At 40.3% G+C, this 19,406-nt stretch overlaps 1 protein-coding gene across 1 annotated transcript in view; it reads left to right on the top strand.

Moving 5' to 3' along the window:
- Positions 1–19,406, top strand: part of ADAMTS12 (ADAM metallopeptidase with thrombospondin type 1 motif 12) — a 319,746-nt gene that overhangs the window by 172,932 nt on the left and 127,408 nt on the right. The window contains exons 6-10 of the mRNA XM_084629649.1: positions 418–542; positions 5,041–5,190; positions 7,062–7,205; positions 8,164–8,308; positions 14,533–14,625. Of these exons, the coding sequence (XP_084485775.1) occupies positions 418–542; positions 5,041–5,190; positions 7,062–7,205; positions 8,164–8,308; positions 14,533–14,625 (657 nt within the window). The remainder of the gene's footprint in view (positions 1–417; positions 543–5,040; positions 5,191–7,061; positions 7,206–8,163; positions 8,309–14,532; positions 14,626–19,406) is intronic.

The following is a 19,406-nucleotide window of genomic DNA, read 5'->3' as shown; positions in this document are numbered from 1 at the left end:
TGTTACCTCATCATGAAATTGTTCATGTTGCATTAAAGGTGATAAACATGATGGAAGGTAGCTTTCTCCAGATTACTTGCAAATTAATCTTAATCTTTGTGTCAGGAAGAATACTAGTTTCCAAGAGTAAAATAAAATATTGTTGTTTGAAAAATGCAGTTGTTAGTTTCATTTTATGAAGGCTTCTTCCCAAAAATGCTAATTTCCTCTTTTGATATACTTTTTCTCTAGTTACACTAGCTGCAAAAATGACAGTTTTAACTTAATACTTGGGATATTAGGCAAATAACGGTCATTGCTCCTAATGTTTCTAGCTTTGGGCAATGACTTTAGTGAGCCTGATAATTAATGTTGCTGCTGTGCTCTAGCAATACAATGCAGTCTTTGTAATAATATTTTCTTCTTTTTTTCCTTTAGCAAGGCTTGAAAATAGTTCATCACGCAGATAAGACATTAGCCAGCTTCTGCAAATGGCAGAAAAGCATCAATCCCAAAAATGATGTCAACCCAATACATCATGATGTAGCTGTACTTCTAACTAGGTATGGTCACAGCCCTGGAGAGAAGCTTCAAAATATTATTTTATTAATATTTCTTTCACTGAGAACATGCTTATAGCCTCCTTTTGGTTCCCCCCCACCCCACCGCCAACACATAGACACGTCTCATATACTGTTGTTCCTGATGAATACATGTAATTTCTGAAGGACAGTTTTAGTACAAAAATAACTTTGTTTGATGAGCATATCAGATGCTAGTACAGGTGGAGTTTATGAGCGGTTACATAAAAGTACACTGTTAAGGCTGGAAGGTGTCAAAACGACCCACTGTACCTTGTAGAGGGTTGCTTACATCTGTTTGCAAAGCCTATATAATGTTTTATTCGTATCTGTAGGTGTTTTATTAGACATGGGTCATAGCCAGGAAATTCAGATCTGTAATCGGATCCAAATGTAAACGTCCTCAAACATCAGTGCTTGGGAAGGCTGAGATTAAGATTCACTTTGGGCCCATCTCTTGTTGATGGCTTCAATCAATTATTTTCTCAAGGAAAAAATATTAGGGCCAAAAGCCCAGCCTGTAGATCAGCAGCCCCCTAATTACAAAACCCTACAATAACAAATAACTACACTTCACGATAGCAGAATATCTTGCTGTTTGAGTAATACAGTTTACTTTCAGACTTCTAGCTAAATGGTTGTAAACATGCAAAAATGTCTTGATATCTTTTCATTCATATTTCATAGTGGTGGGTCTCAGCCATTATGTATAGAAAGAGGGGTAAGCAGACATTTCCAATGGGCCGCTATAGTTGTGCAAATAATTCGCAGGATAGTTATTGGGTCTGACAGATTTTGTCTCTTTCTCTGTATTGCTGAATATCCATCAGAAGATCGTGATTGCCTCAAATATATTTGTCGTTCAAAAGTATTCAATTTTGTTTTCACAGTTCATAAAGATGATAAAATATTTCTCAATTGGTTACCTGTGCATATTCACTATTTGAGGTGGATTACTCAGTTGCAATTGGTCAGAGAAGGCCTGTGGTATTGTTTCAGTTGGATAAGCACACAAACGCTTATGGCACAAATTCTCATACGTGATTTAAAAATTCAGTTGCTGCATAAATATTTGTACGTGGCTTTGAAATTTGCCTTCCATTAATATTTTTATTGTGGCTTGCTGCTGCCTCTGTAACACCACATCAGTTGCCAACCACCTGTGGGCCCTGTGCTGCGCTCCAGGTGAAATTGTCTTGGGCAGATTAATGAGCTTATGTGAACATCTTTTCCCTAAAACTAAACAGGAATCCAGGCAATTAGATGCCTGGGAAAAATTCTAAACAGAGAGCCTACAGTGGAGCAGTGAGAGAGTAGCTTTAGGGATCACACTCTTTACCACCGAATGCATCCGATGAAGTGAGCTGTAGCTCACAAAAGCTTATGCTCAAATAAATTTGTTAGTCTCTAAGGTGCCACAAGTACTCCCTTTTCTTTTTGCGAATACAGACGAACACCGCTGCTATTCTGAAACCACTCTTTACCTTATTCTAATAAAAATCCCTGTTCAGTGTTAGAAGAAAATGACTCTTCCTGTGATGCTTTACCAGGGATGAACCCCTCAAACTTCAAATAATCACCATGAAGATCATAGAATATCAGGGTTGGAAGGGACCTCAGGAGGTCATCCAGTCCAACCCCCTGCTCAAAGCAGGACCAATCCCCAACTAAATCATCCCAGCCAGGGCTTTGTCAAGCCCTGACCTTAAAAATATCTAAGGAAGGTGTCAAGATTCCTTCCCCACTCTGAACTATAGGGTACAGATGTAGGGACCTGCATGAAAACCTCCTAAGCTTACTTTTACCAGCTTAGATTAAAACTTTCCCAAGGTACAAATTAATTTTATCCTTTGCCCCTGGATTTCCACTGCCACCACCAAACTTTAACTGGGTTTACTGGGAAACGTAGTTTGGACACGTCTTTCCCCCCAAAATCCTCCCAACCCTTGCACCCCACTTCCTGGGGAAGGTTTGGTAAAAATCGTCACCAATTTGCATAGGTGACCACAGACCCAAACCCTTGGATCATAGAACAATGAAAAAGCATTCAGTTTTCTTACAAGAAGACTTTTAATAGAAGTAAAGGAATCACCTCTGTAAAATCAGGATGGTAGATACCTCACAGGGTAATTAGATTCAAAACATAGAGAATCCCTCTAGGCAAAACCTTAAGTTTCAAAAAAGACACACAGACAGGAATAGTCATTCTATTCAGCACAGTTCTTTTCTCAGCCATTTAAAGAAATCATAATCTAACACATACCTAGCTAGATTACTTACTAAAAGTTCTAAGACTCCATTCCTGTTCTGTCCCCGGCAAAAGCAGCAAACAGACAGACGCAGACCCTTTGTTTCTCTCCCTCCTCCCAGCTTTTGAAAGTATCTTGTCTCCTCATTGGTCATTTTGGTCAGGTGCCAGCGAGGTTACCTTTAGCTTCTTAACCCTTTACAGGTGAGAGTATTTTTCTTCTGGCCAGGAGGGATTTGAAAGGGGTTTACCCTTCCCTTTATATTTATGACAGAAGGAGATTCCACCACCTCCCTAGGTAACCCATTCCAGTGCTTCACCACCCTCCTAGTGAAAAAGTTTTTCCACATATCCAACCTAAACCTCCCCCACTGCAACTTGAGACCATTACTCCTCGTTCTGTCATCTGCTACCACTGAGAACAGTCTAGATCCATCCTCTTTGGAACCCCCTTTCAGGTAGTTGAAAGCAGCTATCAAATCCCCCCTCAGTCTTCTCTTCCACAGACTAAACAATCCCAGTTCCCCCAGCCTCTCCTCATAAGTCATGTGTTCCAATCCCCTAATCATTTTTGTTGCCCTCCGCTGGACTCTTTCCAATTTTTCCACAAGCTTGTAGTGTGGGGCCCAAAACTGGACACAGTACTCCAGATGAGGCGTCACCAATGTCAATTAGAGGCACAGAGCCATGCACAGAATGCCATCATAGGCAGAAGATTTAAAGATTTCTTCATTGCATGGGCCTAGAGTAAATGGATAAGTGGATCCTGGATGCTACAAGAGACAGTATTCCATAGAGTATTCCCTGCACCTTTATTATTCAGTTGTCATACTCTCCTGCATTTCCAAAAGGTTAAAAATCCCTGCCACGTATTGCAAAAAATAAGGTATTGTCCTTGTCTAAGAAGAGACTGGGATAATACTCCCTTCATAATCAGCCCATGCTCACTTCCATTTAGGGTGTGCCTAAACTGGAGCTGGAAGGTATAATTTCCTGTTGGAGTAGATATACTCATGCTAGCTTAATTGGACCGAGTGTGCTAAAAACAGAAGTTTACCCTTGTTGGTGTGAGCGGTGGGAGGCACTAGCTGCCTAAGTACATACCTGAAATCTCAGATGGAATTGTACTCAGAGTGGCTACCCGATCATCATTTGCACCTTACAGCTCCACTGTAGACAAACCCATAAAGGGAGAGAGAATAATATAATCAAAGGACTTAGTTATGCAGTCTTCATCTGTTAGTCAGGAGGAACTCTATCCAAACCGATTAGTGCAGAAGATCTTAAGGATGTGGAAAATGAGCGGGGAAGGAAGATTTACCTTCACTGTTCTGAATCTCAGATGTGCACATTCTATCTTTTCCTTGGCATCAAATAGAAAACTCTGTTCCACAATAGCTGAATTTTTGGAGCCAAGAGCAAGGATTGGCACACCGCTTGCCTGGAAAAAATGGTGTAATTTCCAATCAATCAAGTCTTTACATTCAGGTCCCTTTATAATTTAGCTTCCTGCTGCCAAGGTGATCTAGCAACTTAAAATGACGACAACCCTCACCTTCACTCTGCTGGCATTTCCTGCCTTGGCTACCACGAGTCAGCTTCTCACACACCAATGTGCTGTCTGATGCTGCCTGCCTTGGAAAAACTTTGTGATTAAAAACTGAACAGCCACTACTTTATCCTCCTTCAGCTCCCTCCTTAAGAATCGACTCTGCAAATCCTACAAATCCCAGGCTGATGAGCATAGCTACACATATGACAAACTGCAGCTGTTTTTCTTCCCCTTCTTTCCTTTTCCTACTCTCTTCCTCCCTAGTTGTATCCCCAATTAAAACGCAAACAAACAACTGCAATCCATGTAACTAATTAAGCAATGCCGATTCTTTACCATATTCATTTGCATGTCTGTTGTATCCCCATCCCTTGCCTTTTGTCTGTGTCCTGAGATTGTGAGGCCTTCAGCACAGGGACGTCTCTTGTGGCAGGCACTGTACCAATAAAGAAAAAGTGGGCCCCAATCCTGACTGGGATATTTGGGCATGATCACAATATAAATATTGACTAATAAATAATAAGTCGTACATAGTGGTATAAGTGTTAGACATACCGTCTTTTGCTGAAAATTCAGATTGACAACAAATATATGATGATATGGAGATTTACTATCCAATGTAAGCTGCATTACATGCAGTTTTAAACTCTCTTACCTTCAAGTCTTCACTGTGTTTACAGAAAGGACATCTGTGCTGGCATGAATCGTCCTTGTGAAACCTTAGGTTTGTCTCATCTATCTGGTATGTGCCAACCTCACCGGAGCTGTAATATTAATGAAGATTCTGGGCTGCCTTTGGCATTCACTATTGCACATGAGCTTGGACACAGGTACAGTACACAGGTAGAATGCAGAGTCTAGCCTGGTCTAATGCAATGTTTGACATTTATCTTAAAATTGTATTTCCCTTGTAAATTCCAAGGCCAAAAGGGACCATTGTGATCATCTGGTGTAGCACAGACCATAGCTCTTTGATTCTTTTTTTTCTTTTTGGTTGTAACAATGACTATTGAAACAAAATTGGCAAATCAAAATTATCAGGTAGAAAATTTCAGTTTTGCAGAAACTGCATTTTCTGTCAAAAAATCATTCAGATGGAAACCTCCTGACCAGCTCTAGCTCTCTTCCTGACAGTCATAGTCATTTTTGGTACCCCAATGCATGTGGTTTTAGATAGAGATTTTCAGCTTTGCCTACGTGATTTCGACCTTCATTTTTGCATACACCCCCAGAGATGGGGTGAGGAGGATCACCTTATATAAATCTAAAAATAAGTAAAAAAAAAAAAAAAAAAAAGTTGTGGAAGAGGGAAAGAGCCACCAAAGCTTTTGAAATACTGGGATGATTTAACAGTGATGTTTCCGAAAAATAAACCTGTCTAAAGTAATTGGGGGTTTTTTTGATTCCTTGCACAGTCGCTGGGTGTGGTGCTGCACTGAGCTACAGTGGCAATTTTTTCATGTTGGTCTTTCAGCAGGGTGCTTGATTATTATTGTTAAAAGTTATTGAGTAGTAAATCTTTTACCACGATTGACAAAAGCTTTGTAGAGGTTAGACAAGACTGAGTTATGAACAGCTGTGGGAGGACCTGCTATGGGGAAGGTCTGTTACAATGCACAGTATTGTTAACTGGGGAGAGAGATGGGGAGGAGAGTAGAGGCTAATTCATCAATCCATTCATGAATATATGACAATGTGGAAGCAATGCCTATGTCTAAATCAATAAAAAGTGACATCCTTGAAATTATTTTAGAAAGTATTGTAAAGATAAATTATTAAGAGAAGATTAATGGGCCAAATTCTGATCTGAGTCAGCTATAACTATACTGAAGTGAATGGAGTTATTTTGATTTACAGCACACTAATCGGGCAAAATTTGGCCTACAATTTTTATGAGATTTGTTTTCAGTATTGTCCCAGACTTCCAGCACTTGCAGTCCTCCCCTTTTGAAAGTCCCTCACTGCAAACCCCAAACTTGTAGCCATGTTGCTTAGTACTGTGATTTCAACCAATTTCATAGTCTAAGATGGGTTTTGGCCTGAAAAGCAAGGTGCTGCAGAAAGTGGTATGAGCGTTCTCCAGGTGGCATCCTTCCCTCTGAATCATTACCAAATTATCTTCACTGCAGGGTACTAAAGGGCGCTGCCGTGTGGATGAGGCATGAGTACCTATGATTATTAAAAATGCCCTGGAACTTTATTCAAGAGTCAGGGTGTAAACAGTGCTTAATTTTTGCCAGGGCTGAACCCTGACATCTCTATGCATGGCAGTTCATAGTCCCAGCACATCTGGGCTTGCCGCCTCAGTTATAAAAGTAAAAATATTGCTTGACTCCCAGCACCTAATTGCTTGATTCCTGACACCTCTTTCATTAAAAATTAAGCACTGGGTGTAAACTATGGGGCTTGGCAAAAGTCAAATTGGATAATTATGTTTTGACTCCCTAAAATTCTCCCAGAGTTTCAACTAGGGAAGTTTACTCTTTATTTTCTGCCTGGGGGCACTGTTGTGCATTGTATGCCTGATCTAATGCCCACTGAAGGCAACAAGAGTCTTGACTTCTGTTGGTTTTGTCTACTTCTAGCTCATGGATGAAGTGATACCTATATGTTTTCCTGATTACTTTGGGATCTTTGGAAGAAAGTTGCTATGTAACTATCAGCTATAATGACTATTTTCTGTGCTTGGTAATTCTTTTAGTTTTGGTATCCAGCATGATGGAAAAGAGAATGACTGTGAGCCCATTGGAAGACATCCATACATTATGTCCCGGCAGCTAAAGTATGATCCTTCTCCACTCACCTGGTCACCGTGCAGCAAGGAATACATCACACGTTTCCTAGAGTGAGTGAGTAGAATACTATGTGAGGTGACACAGAGTTGAGGAGAAATTCTTAATTATTTTTTCCTTTGAGGATCCTTGAGGTATGTTGTTGGTTCCCATGTCATGGCACACCCAAATCTGACCAAGTACGATACAGTGAACAGTGGAAGAATTGTTACATTGTGCAATGTTCAAACTGGACTTAGATTTCAACAATACGAGTTCAAAACTTGATGTAACCTACAGCTATCATATGGTTACTGGGAGAAAAGATGGCCTTTTGGCTAAGGTATGTGGCAGAGCATCAGAGGGCCTGACACAGATTTCCTATGAGACCTTGGACAAATCACTGTATTCTTACAAGTGACCTCTTATTAAAGGGGCCTCAAATTTTGGATGCCCAACTTCAGACACCTCTGGTCTGACTTTCTACACTGTTGAGAGTGTCTACAGCTTTCACTGAATTCATTCCAAAGACTGAATCTATTTCTAATTTACCAAACTACATTCGGCCTCCATTAAACTCCTCTGCAAGGTGAAATGGGGAGAGCTGCCCTTCTTTATAATTCACAGGAGAAGGAAATAGCTGCTAAGAAGGTCACAGGAGTCATGATACACCACAAAGGAGACCCACACACATTCTGCTGCCTTTGCAGACTTCAGGGCCCCTTCTATATGCCATGGGTGGGTCAAGATACCAGATACATTAATACTCAGGCTGCTCCTGAATGGCAGATACTCCCAGGTTTTTTGAAGTACTTTGCTCTTATCAGAGGTTCCTAAAACATTATTGGAAATAAGTTATTTGCAAATTTCCCCATGCTTAACTTAGAATCTAGAAGTGTTGTTTCCTAAAGACCACATGGAAAAGTGCCATTAATGATTAGAATTTTAAAGGTGAGTTATTAAAAAAAAAATTCAAAATTAAAATTAAAAGCATATTTGTGTGGTTTTTAAATTTCCAATTTTCATCTTTAGCCGAGGATGGGGGTTCTGTCTAGATGATATCCCAAAAAAGAAAGATTTAAAGTCACCACTCATTGCCCCTGGAGTGATCTATGATGTACATCACCAATGCCAGCTGCAGTACGGCCCCACTGCTACTTTCTGTGAAGAGGTGGATGTAAGTGCCATTTGTTTTCATCTATTCTACTAACAAGAATTTAAGCTTTTAGTTCTTATTGTGACCTGACCAAATTCCAGTTTGGGGAAATTCTATTCTGCCTACATAAAATTCTTCTCCAGTTTCAAATGAATATGGCTATCCTAAATTGTTTTGTAGTGGTCTTGGGAATTATGAAAGGTTACTATGTTTCATGCACAGGTGACTGCATTTCAGTGGTGAAGTGGTTTCATTTTTAAATGTACATTATAGATCTTGGGTAAAATTATAAAGTGTCTTTATGACTTAAAAGTTTATTTTCAAAAGTAAGTTAAGCATTTTGGAGCCTCCATCCCATTAGCTGTCATTTGGCCAAATTCTTCAGTTGGATACACTTGCTTAACTTCTGTGAGAGTCACCTGAACAGTATTTGGTCCTGTATGTCATACGTTTGCCCACTTTTATTATGGGCCATATTGTTTAGGGTGGGTGTACAATAGGTATGCTTACAAAAACCTTAATTTGCATATGCAGGGAGGCACTTGATAGACTCCTTACTTGGTAAATCACCTATTGCCTCCACTTGTCCACACCTCAGTCCATAATGACCTAGAAACGGTGGTTTGCCAGGATCATCCAGATTGCTTTTTTTCATTATGATCATTATGTATATCCTCATCTACTGACTATTATTGGTGGTATTGTACATTTCTGATTAATCTTCTCAATCAGAATGAACAGTATGGGTAGATGTAATGAATGCATTACATGTTTCACAGCTGTTCTTTGCAGCTGTCATTTTATCTTTTTGTACAGATAGGAAATTAAAGTATCATTTTGTGTTGGTTAATTCTGTTTCTGCTTGAATGTGAAGCTACTATGTCTTTATGCCTTTGCATTTCGCATCTGCTGACTAGTTAAATTATAAGTAAATATATGTCAGCAAATCAATTTGTAGCGTTTTTACTGCAAGCCTTCATTTTGCAAGTAATAATGCACAAGCAAAGAATTGTGTATTCTGTTAAATCCTACAATGAAATCAACAAAAAGTGAGGTATTTTACACTGATTATTTTGAAATGGTCTTTGGATGTGCTTGTTAATTTTATTTTATGCAAGCCTATATTAAAGGATAGTTTACCGGCATATTGGCACAGATTGAAGAGTCAAGGTGTGTAAAATTAACTTAGGCTACGTCTACACCCCACAGCACTGTCAACGATGCTAGGTGCCCCAGAGGGAATGAACAGAACAGGTAATCATCAAAAGCGATCAACAGATGTATAGCTACATGCCACAATGAAAGGCCAGCAGCAGCCACACTGTGTGATGAATAACCCCTTGTGTCAGTGAAAGGCTATGGCATGGGGGAAGCTGTAGGGAAAGGCTTCAGTAACTCCCTGCTGCCAGAGCCTTTCCCTGTGTCAGGGAAGGGCTTCAGCAGCAGGGAGGCAATGGGAGACTACACTGCTAAAAACAGTGTAGCTAGGAGGCACAGCTTGGGCTGGAAGAAAGTCATGTAGGGTAGATACTCGGGTACATATCCACACCCTTCAGGCATGTCTTTATTCTACTCACCTCAGCCACACTTCACAGTCTACCCTCCTATCTATACCCATGCTAGGGGGCACTATTTGTATATGAACTCTACTGTACTCCTATGCCGCTGAAAGAAGCATGCGGTATAGAAGTCCCCCAAGTGTATTCTATGAGAGGGCTGGGTGAGATTTACACTGCCTTGCCACTTAACACAGGGGTGCCGGAATGGGGCTGGGGCTGGGGGCCATGGGCCCATCACTTTTAAAAGTGGGAGGGCTATGCCAGATGTAGCCTAAGTTAATTTTACACACCCTTGACTCTACTGGTATATTGGCACAAGTTGAAAACTATCCTTTCAAATAGGCTTCCATCAAATAAAATTAACAAGGACATCCAAAGACCACTTTTTACCAGCCATAAGGGTGAGTGATGGGGAGAGGGAGTGGAGAGGAGTGAGCGGGGGGCTGGGTCTTGGGGGGAGGGGGAGGAAGAGGCAGAGGGTGAGCAGAACATTGGAGGGAGGGGTTGTGCTAGGGCAAGGCTCGAGGAGGCGGGGTGATGTAATGGCGGGGCCTCGGGAAAGGGGGTAGTGTGGGGGCGGGGCCATGGTTCGGGCATCTGTGGCCTCCCCCACTTTTAGGGAGCTTTTGCTGCTCCTGACTTAACTCCCGCTTTTTGACCAACTTGCACTCAATGTATAACTTACCCCACTGTTTACAGGTCTAGTGAATTCCCATTAGAGATGCGTCTGCTTACACTAAGCTAAATTTATCTGAATTTGGCCCTTTGATGCAATGAGAGCTGCAGGTGATCTGCACCTTTGAAATTCTGATTATGAATCCCTTGTCACTGAACCTTTATCTCCAAAACTTCCATTGATTTTTAATGAGATTGGAATTTGGTGCTTAGCTTATGAGGTTAGAGGTTATTTAGATTGCAAGCTCTGCAAGGCAGAGACCCTGATTTCATACATGTGTGTAAAGTGCTTTGCACATTGCTGATGATAAAATAAATGACTTGTCATGCATTGTATCAATTTCAGAGCCATGAGTTTCTGACTGTTGCTCCCACGTTTGCCCACTGAACAATGCTACTTCTATGGTGTGTGTAGTATCCTTTTTTTAACCTAGCATTATTAATGATGGAGATTTATGTGGATAACTTCTATTAAAGCTAATGAGTTTCCTGCATAAATCCCTGACTTTTTCAATGGAAGAAAATATTTCGTTATAAAATCTAACTGCCAGCAGCAGGATGTACTCATCTTAAAGCCCTGTTCTAGCAATCAAACAGGCTATTCTAGTGGATGAAAGCTAAAAGTACATTTACCAACTGTGTATTTCTTCTTGAGTATTGGAAATAGAGTGGCGGAGTACCCATCCAATAGTTGAAAAAGAACAAAACATACTTCATATATAATGGATAAAGAACAAAACTTTCCATACACAGTAGTAGAAAACCACTCAGCCAGAACAGCTTTTAACTCTGCGACTACATCCTGAAAATGTAGTGTCCCCAACTGCCCCCTAAACAGGGGTTCCCAAACTTTTTTCCCCTGAGGCTCATCTGTGCATCTGCAATTGGCACTGTGGCCCACTTACTAATTTTAATTATTACATGCACATAAACTATAACACAGTAAATAAACAGTGTAGGTTTCCTTTTCATGTTAATGTAAACGTGTAATGATAGAAAGTCCTAGCAATATGCACTCAAAGATATTATTCAAGATCTTTGAAACCAAACCGTTTTAGTAAAGCTGCACTTTATATAATGTTGAGAGCAAAATGTGGCATGCAGACACAGAAAACACAATGTATAAATGTATCAAACTGAACAATAAGCAATACAACAATGTTAAAAAAATTGTTAAACACATTGTGTTATTATTTGTTGATTTTAAAACATAATCGCTGTCCAGCTTTGAAAACTTTGTATTTTCAAGTTTTTTAGTGTAAAATCTAAATTTCTGAGCTGTGTAAGTAAAGACCCAACCCTAATCTCTATTAATTAGAAAAAAAATTGAATATTGTAAATAAAAATATAAAATAACAGTTACTTTATACTACACTGTGGCAACAGGTACTCTGATGATCCAGTAAAGGAGTATCCAAACTTTGAGTATGTTTTATCATATTTTCTTACCACTTTCTTTATTTTTTTGGCTGGTTCATTTCATGTTCCTGTAGATGGTTTGGGACTTCTTTATCTTCTTCACCAGTGCACCCTTCTCATTTTCGAAAATGAGATTGATCCATGTCAGATTGCAATACTGCTTGCCTTTTTTTACAGTTGTAAATGGTGGACTGAGTGTATGTTGCTAGGTTACCTTGCAGTAAAATGTACCATTGTTCTCATGAGAATTAAACTTGACATAGTACAGCTTGTTTTTTAAAAAATAAAGGTTTTTTTCCTATACTCTGTCCAACATAAACAGCTCAAAACACTACATGTATATAGCTTTGACTTCGATTACATGAGTCACGCGGAATTAAAGATTTACTAAGAGCTTGACTGGCAAATGCAGTTGTGCTGGCAGACCTCCCAGGACTGTTGTGGCCCGCCTTTGGGCCACGGCCCACAGTTGGAAACCCCTGCTCTAAACAATGCTAGTATTGAATTATAAATAGGGAACTTCAATGCAGCCATTGGCATGTTTGCTTCACCTAAAACCATGCTTTGAGTGAAGATTTTAGAATACTTTGAGCAGTTCTGTCGTCATCTTTCTTTCCCAGTGTTCTAAAGATGTGATCATAATAGGAGCCCACAAACAATACACATGATAAATAACAAGCAACTCTCTTGAAACAAACTTTTTGTGAATGAGTTTAACAGAGAGATGCCAAAACCCAAGATCCAAACTTTGGAATCCAAATTCATATCTGAATGTGGCTGGTAGACCCTATGGGTCAGATTTTCAAAAGTACTTGTCATGTTGGATATCATGAGTGTCACAATGGTAACTGGTAAGTGCTGAGTCCTTTGGAAAATCTAGCTGTTGTTTAAGTGCCAAAATAGGAACACGTGTGTGTGTGTGTGTGTATATAAAGTTGCTATTTATATGTTAAAAGAAAAGGAGTACTTGTGGCACCTTAGAGACTAACAAATTTATTTGAGCATAAGCTTTCGTGAGCTACAGCTCACTTCATCAGATGCATGCAGTGGAAAATACAGTGGGGAGATTTTATATACACAGAGATCATGAAACAATGGGTGTTACCATACACACTGTAACCAGAGTGATCAGGTAAGGTGAGCTATTACCAGCAGGAAAGAAAAAAAACAAGTATTTTGTAGTGATAATCAAGGTGGGCCATTTCCAGCAGTTGACAAGCACGTGTGAGGAACAGTGTGTGTGTGTGGAGGTGGGGGGAATAGTTTTACTTTGTGTAATGACACATCCACTCCCGGTCTTTATTCAAGCCTAACATAATGGTGTCCAGTTTGCAAATTAATTCCAATTCAGCAGTCTCTCATTGGAGTCTGTTTTCGAAGTTTTTTTGTTGAAGAATTGCCACTTTTAGGTCTGTAATCGAGTGACCAGAGAGATTGACGTGTTTTCCTACTGGTTTTTGAATGTTATAATTCTTGACATCTGATTTGTGTCCATTTATTCTTTTACGTAGAGTCTGTCCGGTTTGGCCAATGTACATGGCAGAGGGGCATTGCTGGCACATGATGGCATATATCACATTGTTAGATGTGCAGGTGAACAAAAAGCTTATGCTCAAATTCCTTAGTCTCTAAGGTGCCACAAGTACTCCTTTTCTTTTTTTGGATACAGATTAACATGGCTGCTACTTTGAAACCTATTTATACTTTGTAAACAAACACACACACACACACACACACACACTGTAAATTGCTCAATGTACAATAGGAAGAAAAAACCTACAATATACCAAATCCAAAAGGGGATGAAAATTAAGGTGCATAGGATTAAATCTAAATTACAGACATTAGGCAACGATGAAAAATGTATAGTGCAAAGAAACCTAATTCCAAAAGCAGAATTACCAGCCAATCCTGAGGTCCTAATTTATTTTTAAAGTGTCTTTTTATAGATGAATGCCCACTGAAATGTATAGGTGCTTGTCTGATTAAGACTGAGTGAAGATTTGGGGATTTGGCCTGCAGGTACTGCAGCAATAATATTCTGTCAATAAGGTGAGACACTTGTAAGGAGAAGTCAACCACACTTCCAATAGCATGATTAATGAAGAGAAAATGCAGTCAGGGGCTATGGTATGTTTTCCCCTCTTGAGGCTGCTTCTGCATGGACAATGTGCCCCAAACTTTGTAAAGAAATTTTTCCAATTAACAGTGGGTGCTTGAGAGTTATGTCAGTTCAGACAATCGGGAGAACTTTTAAATTCTCAAGAGAACTTGAATTCAGTCAGCTGGATACAATATGTTCACAGTTTTGTATTTGTGCACAGATCTATGACAACACACTAATGAGGAGTAAATTTAAAGTTGTTCTGTGGCTAAAATTTTAAACAGTGACTAGAGATCTGGAGTATCTGATTTTGAGAGAACTTTAAAGGGGCCTCGCTTTCAAAAAGTTCTAAGCATCCTGACCTCTGAAAGTCAAGCCCCTTAAACTATCTCAAATTGAGATATCCCAAAATCATTAATGACTTTTGAAAATCGTGGCCTGGGAGTTCAGCTCTTCTGAAAGTAGCTGCAGTTTGTTCTTTCTTACAGAATATTTGCCAGACACTGTGGTGCTCAGTGAAAGGATCCTGCCGCTCAAAACTGGATGCTGCCGCAGATGGAACTAGATGTGGAGAAAAAAAGGTGATTATGGGCTTCTTCTGTGTAAAAATGAAGATCAGAAAGTATGAATTGTTACTAGGGCTGTCGATTAATCACAGTTAACTCACACAACTAACTCAAAAAATTAGCTACATTTAAAAAAATTAATCACTGAATCGCACTGTTAAACAATAGAACCCCAATCGAAATGTATTAAATATTTTTGGATGTTTTTCTACTTTTTCAAATATATTGATTTCTATTACAACACAGAATACAAAGTGTACAGTGCTCACTTTGTATTATTTTTTATTACAAATATTTGCACTGTAAAAATGATAAAAGAAACTGTATTTTTCAATTCACTTCATGCACATACTGTAGTGCCAACTCTTTATCATGAAAGTGTAATTTACAAATGTAGATGTATGTTTGTTTGTTTTTTACATAACTGCACTCAAAACCAAACCAATGTAAAACTTTAGAGCTTACAAGTCCACTCAGTCCTACTTCCTGTTCAGCAATTGCTAAGAAAAACAAGTTTGTTTAATTTATGGGAGATGCTTCTGACTGCTTCTTATTTACAATGTCATCTGAAAGTGAGAACAGGCACTTTTGTAGCCGGCATTGCAAGGTATTTATGTGCCAGATATGCTAAACATTCATATGCCCCTTCATGCTTTGACCACCATGCCAGAGAACATGCTTCCATGCTGATGGTGCTCATTAAAAAAATAATGCGTTAATTAAATTTGTGACTGAATTCCTTGGGGGAGAATTTTATGTCTCCTGTTCTGTTTTACCCGCATTCGGCCATATATTTCATGTTATAACAGTCTCGGATGGTGACCCAGCACATGTTCGTTTTAAGAACACTTTGATAGCAGATTTGGCAACACGCAAAGAAGGTACCAATGTGAGATTTCTAAAGATAGCTACAGCACTTGACCCAAGGTTTAAGAACCTGAAGTGCCTTCCAAAATCTGAGACAGACAAGGTGTAGAGAATGCTTTCAGATGTCTTAAAAGAGCAACACTCCAATGCCGAAACTACAGAACCTGAACCACCAAAAAAGAAAATCAACCTTCTTCTGCTGGTGGCATCTGACTCAGATGATGAAAATGAACATGCATCGGTCTGCTCTGCTTTGGATCGTTATTAAGCAGAACCCGTCATCAGCATGGACGCATATATTCTGGAATGGTGGTTGAAGCATGAAGGGACATATGAATCTTTAGCGCATCTGGCACGTAAATATCTTGCGATGCCGGCTACAACAGTGCCATGTGAATGCCTGTTCTCGCTTTCAGGTGACATTGTAAACAAGACGTGGGCAGCATTATCTCCTGCAAATTGTAACCAAACTTGTTTGTCTGAGCGATTGGCTGAAGTAGGACTGAGTGGACTTGTAGGTTCTAAAGTTTTACATTGTTTGTTTTATTTTTGAATGCAATTATTTTTTGTACATAATTCTACATTTGTAAGTTCAACTTTCATGATAAAGAGATTGCACTACAGAACTTGTATTAGATTAATTGAAATATACTATTTATTTTGTTTGTCATTTTTACAGTGCAAATATTTGTAATAAAAATAAATATAAAGTGAGCACTGTACATTTTGTATTCTGTGTTTGTAATTGAAATCAATCTATTTGAAAATGTAGAAAACATCCAACAGTTTTCAGCTGTCGTTAAGACTGCGCCGATCACAACACGGCTGCCATTCTTCTCGCGTTTAACAATGTCATCTTCCCATCTTCTTGGAGGCCAGCCAGGTGGCCTTTTCTGTTCTCGTGGGTACCACTCAGCTATGATTGCGGTCCACCTATTGTCCTTGAGCCATGCTGTGTGGCCCACCCATTGCATCTTATTAGGTCTGCTTTCCATGATGGTATCTTTCACACCGCTGCGTTCTCTGATCATTTCATTTGGGATGTGATCCAGAAGGGAGATTCCCAACATGGCTCATTCCATTGCCCTTTCAACTACCAACAGCCGCTGCTCTTCTCTCTTCGTCAGTGCTCACGTTTCACTGCCGTACAACATGACTGGCAGCACTGTTGAATTAAAGATATTTGCGCGTGTGGTCTTGTCGGTTTTTCCCTTGAGGACGTCCTTGATGGAATTGAATGCACACCATCCTTCCCGAATCCTTCGCGAGAGTTCTCCATTCAGGTCTTGGCGCATATTGACTTCTTGGCCCAAATATATGTACTGTTCCACTTTTTCGATTTTTTTCTCCTGCTACTGTTGTTCGGGCTTTTCGTAAGACGTCTGATAGCATATATTTCGTTTTACAGCGGTTCATTTTCAGGCCGACCTGACTGCTTTTCTTGTTGAGTCTTCGTAGTATGCTCTGCAGTTGGTTAGTGCTTTTGGCAATTAGCATGATGTCGTCTGCGAATCTGAGATGAGATAATCGTTCTCCATTTATGTTGACACCACTCCTCCAATTGATCTTGTTCATAACCATTTAGAGGCAGGCAGTGAATAGTTTCGGTGTAATTTTATCTCCTTGCTTCACACCTTTCTCGATTGGGATGTGGAGGGGAGTTTTGAGGAGAGTAGTCTGTTGTGTATCCGGTATTCGCTTCCTTCAACAAACTGATGTAGTGTGTGTTAATGCCCTGCTCTGTGAGCACCTTTAATATTGGTTCAAACTCGACGCTGTCAAAGGTTTTTTCATAGTCAATGAAAACCATGCACAGCAGGAGCTTGTATTCCCTTGCTCTTTCTAGGAGCTGGCTAAAGGTAAATATATGGTCAATGGTGCTGAAATTTCTTTGGAATCCTGTATGCTCTCTCGGCTGTTGTTCATCCAGACTCTGTGAGAGTCGGTTCGTTATCACCTTTGTAAAGAGCTTGTAGATGTGAGAGACCAGGCATATAGGGTGGTAGTTTTTTAAGATTTTTCTCAATCGCCTTTCTTGTGCAGTAAGATGGTATTCGACTCCTTCCAGCTTGATGGTATTCTTCGTTCTTCAAGATATCAACTGAATCTTAAAGCGAGGGCCTTCCAAAGTTCTTTGCCTCCTGCAGAAATAATTTTTGATGTTATTCCATCTTTGCCTGGAGCTTTTCCCTTCTTCATCTGATGTAGTGCGCTTCAGACTTCACTGACAGTTATTGGGGGGGGTTGGCGCGTTCTTCTGACTCTTGGAGCGTTGGGAGAAGGACATTTGATTCTTGATTTGAACAGTTCTGTATGGAAGTCCCTGCAGACCTCCTCCATCTCTGCTCTGTCAATTACTATCTCTCCATCCTCATTCTTCAACGCTGTTACACTCAATCTATACTGTGTCAATTCCTGCTTGCATGTCCTGAGGCTCTTGCGTGATTCAGCTGTTTTGAGGAGCTTTTCTTTCTGGAAGTTCTCAGTCATCCTTCAGTTTTTCCTGTATAAGCTTGCACAGAATGGAATACTCGAGGTTGTTATCTGAGCTCCTTTTCATGTTTCTCTGATTTTCCAACAAGCTTTTTGTTTCGTTCAACAATCTTCCTTTTGCCTCCTTTGGCTTTTCAATTTCAGCTGCTTTTATGCAATGTCTCAGCTTGTTGGCAAAGATACTATAGTCCTCATCACACATTTTCGTCTGGCTCCAGTCAAACCCACAAATCGATTTCTTCAATTTTGCTTCATCAAAGGTCTTTGGCTGCTGTTTCCAGTTTGTCATCTGTAGCGCCTTCTTTTCCACCGCTTTGTCAGAAATCAACTTTGCTCTAAGCAGGCAATGGTCACTGCCGGTGTTGAAAGGCAGCACCACAGAGACATCTTGGACGATATGCCTTTTATTGACTAAAATGTAGTTGATTTTGTTCTTGCTTTTTGCATTTAGCGCGATCCATGTCCACCTCCTTGCAGCTGTCTTTTTGTACCAGGTGTTTGCTATGTACAGTTCTTTCATTTCTGCCATTGCTACGAACCTTTCTCCTCTTTCATTCCTTTTGCCACTGCCGTATCTTCCTATGAACTTTTCGCCAGCTTTCCCTCACCCAACCTTGGCGTTGAAATCTCCCATCGTGACCGTGTAAGTGGACTTTTGCACGAGGGCTCTTTCGAGTTCTCGGTGGAATTCTTCCACTTCTTCATCCTCACTTGCACTTGTGGGAGCGTAGGCCTGGATGACCTTGAGGGTAGCTTTTGACTCCATCTGAAGATGCAGCACACCGATACATGATGATATTAGCTGGCATGATGTGACTTTCAAAGACCAATCCTTACTGATGATAAATCCAACTCCTCCAACTTTTCTAGCGCCATCTCCCTTTCTGAGCCTCACAGCGCTTCCATCCTTGCAGTTGACTTCCAACTCCTTCTTTCATCGGGTTTTGCAGACACCGAGGATGTCGCATCTTATCCTTTTCTTCTCCATCAGATGGTTTAACATTTCCTCCCTTGCCAGCGACGTACAATTGTAAGTACACACAGCGAGGGTGTTGTGTCGGCCTAGCACCTGACATTTTTAGCAACCTCTCGACGCTTGATTTCTGCTCCACTACTGAAGAACAGTTCAATGACGCGCAGGAAACTGAGGCCCATTTACTCATGTTGTTTTAGCCGTTGACTTCAAGCCATCCCACTGGCTGGGCGGGCAGGCATGCGTACCTCCTCAAGCTTAGCTAGCCTTCAACCTCTAAGGAGAAGGAAAACTGCTCTTTCCTCTGAGAGAGCAATCCTGTTCCCTGGATTGGGTAGTCCAACACCTTTGTAGCATGGTTAGACCTGCCAGGGCATACACCCTGTTACCATAGCCGTCAGACGGCCAGGGTCACCGCTGCACCACGATGAGGCGCTGGGTAGGATTTTGCAGTGGTTTTTTT

The sequence above is a fragment of the Lepidochelys olivacea genome, assembly GCF_965140295.1.
Source record: "Lepidochelys olivacea isolate rLepOli2 genome assembly, chromosome: 5".
In the NCBI taxonomy this organism is placed as follows: domain Eukaryota; kingdom Metazoa; phylum Chordata; order Testudines; family Cheloniidae; genus Lepidochelys; species Lepidochelys olivacea.
The sequence above is the reverse complement of the archived record's forward strand: the minus strand, read 5'-3'. Positions and strand labels throughout refer to the sequence as shown.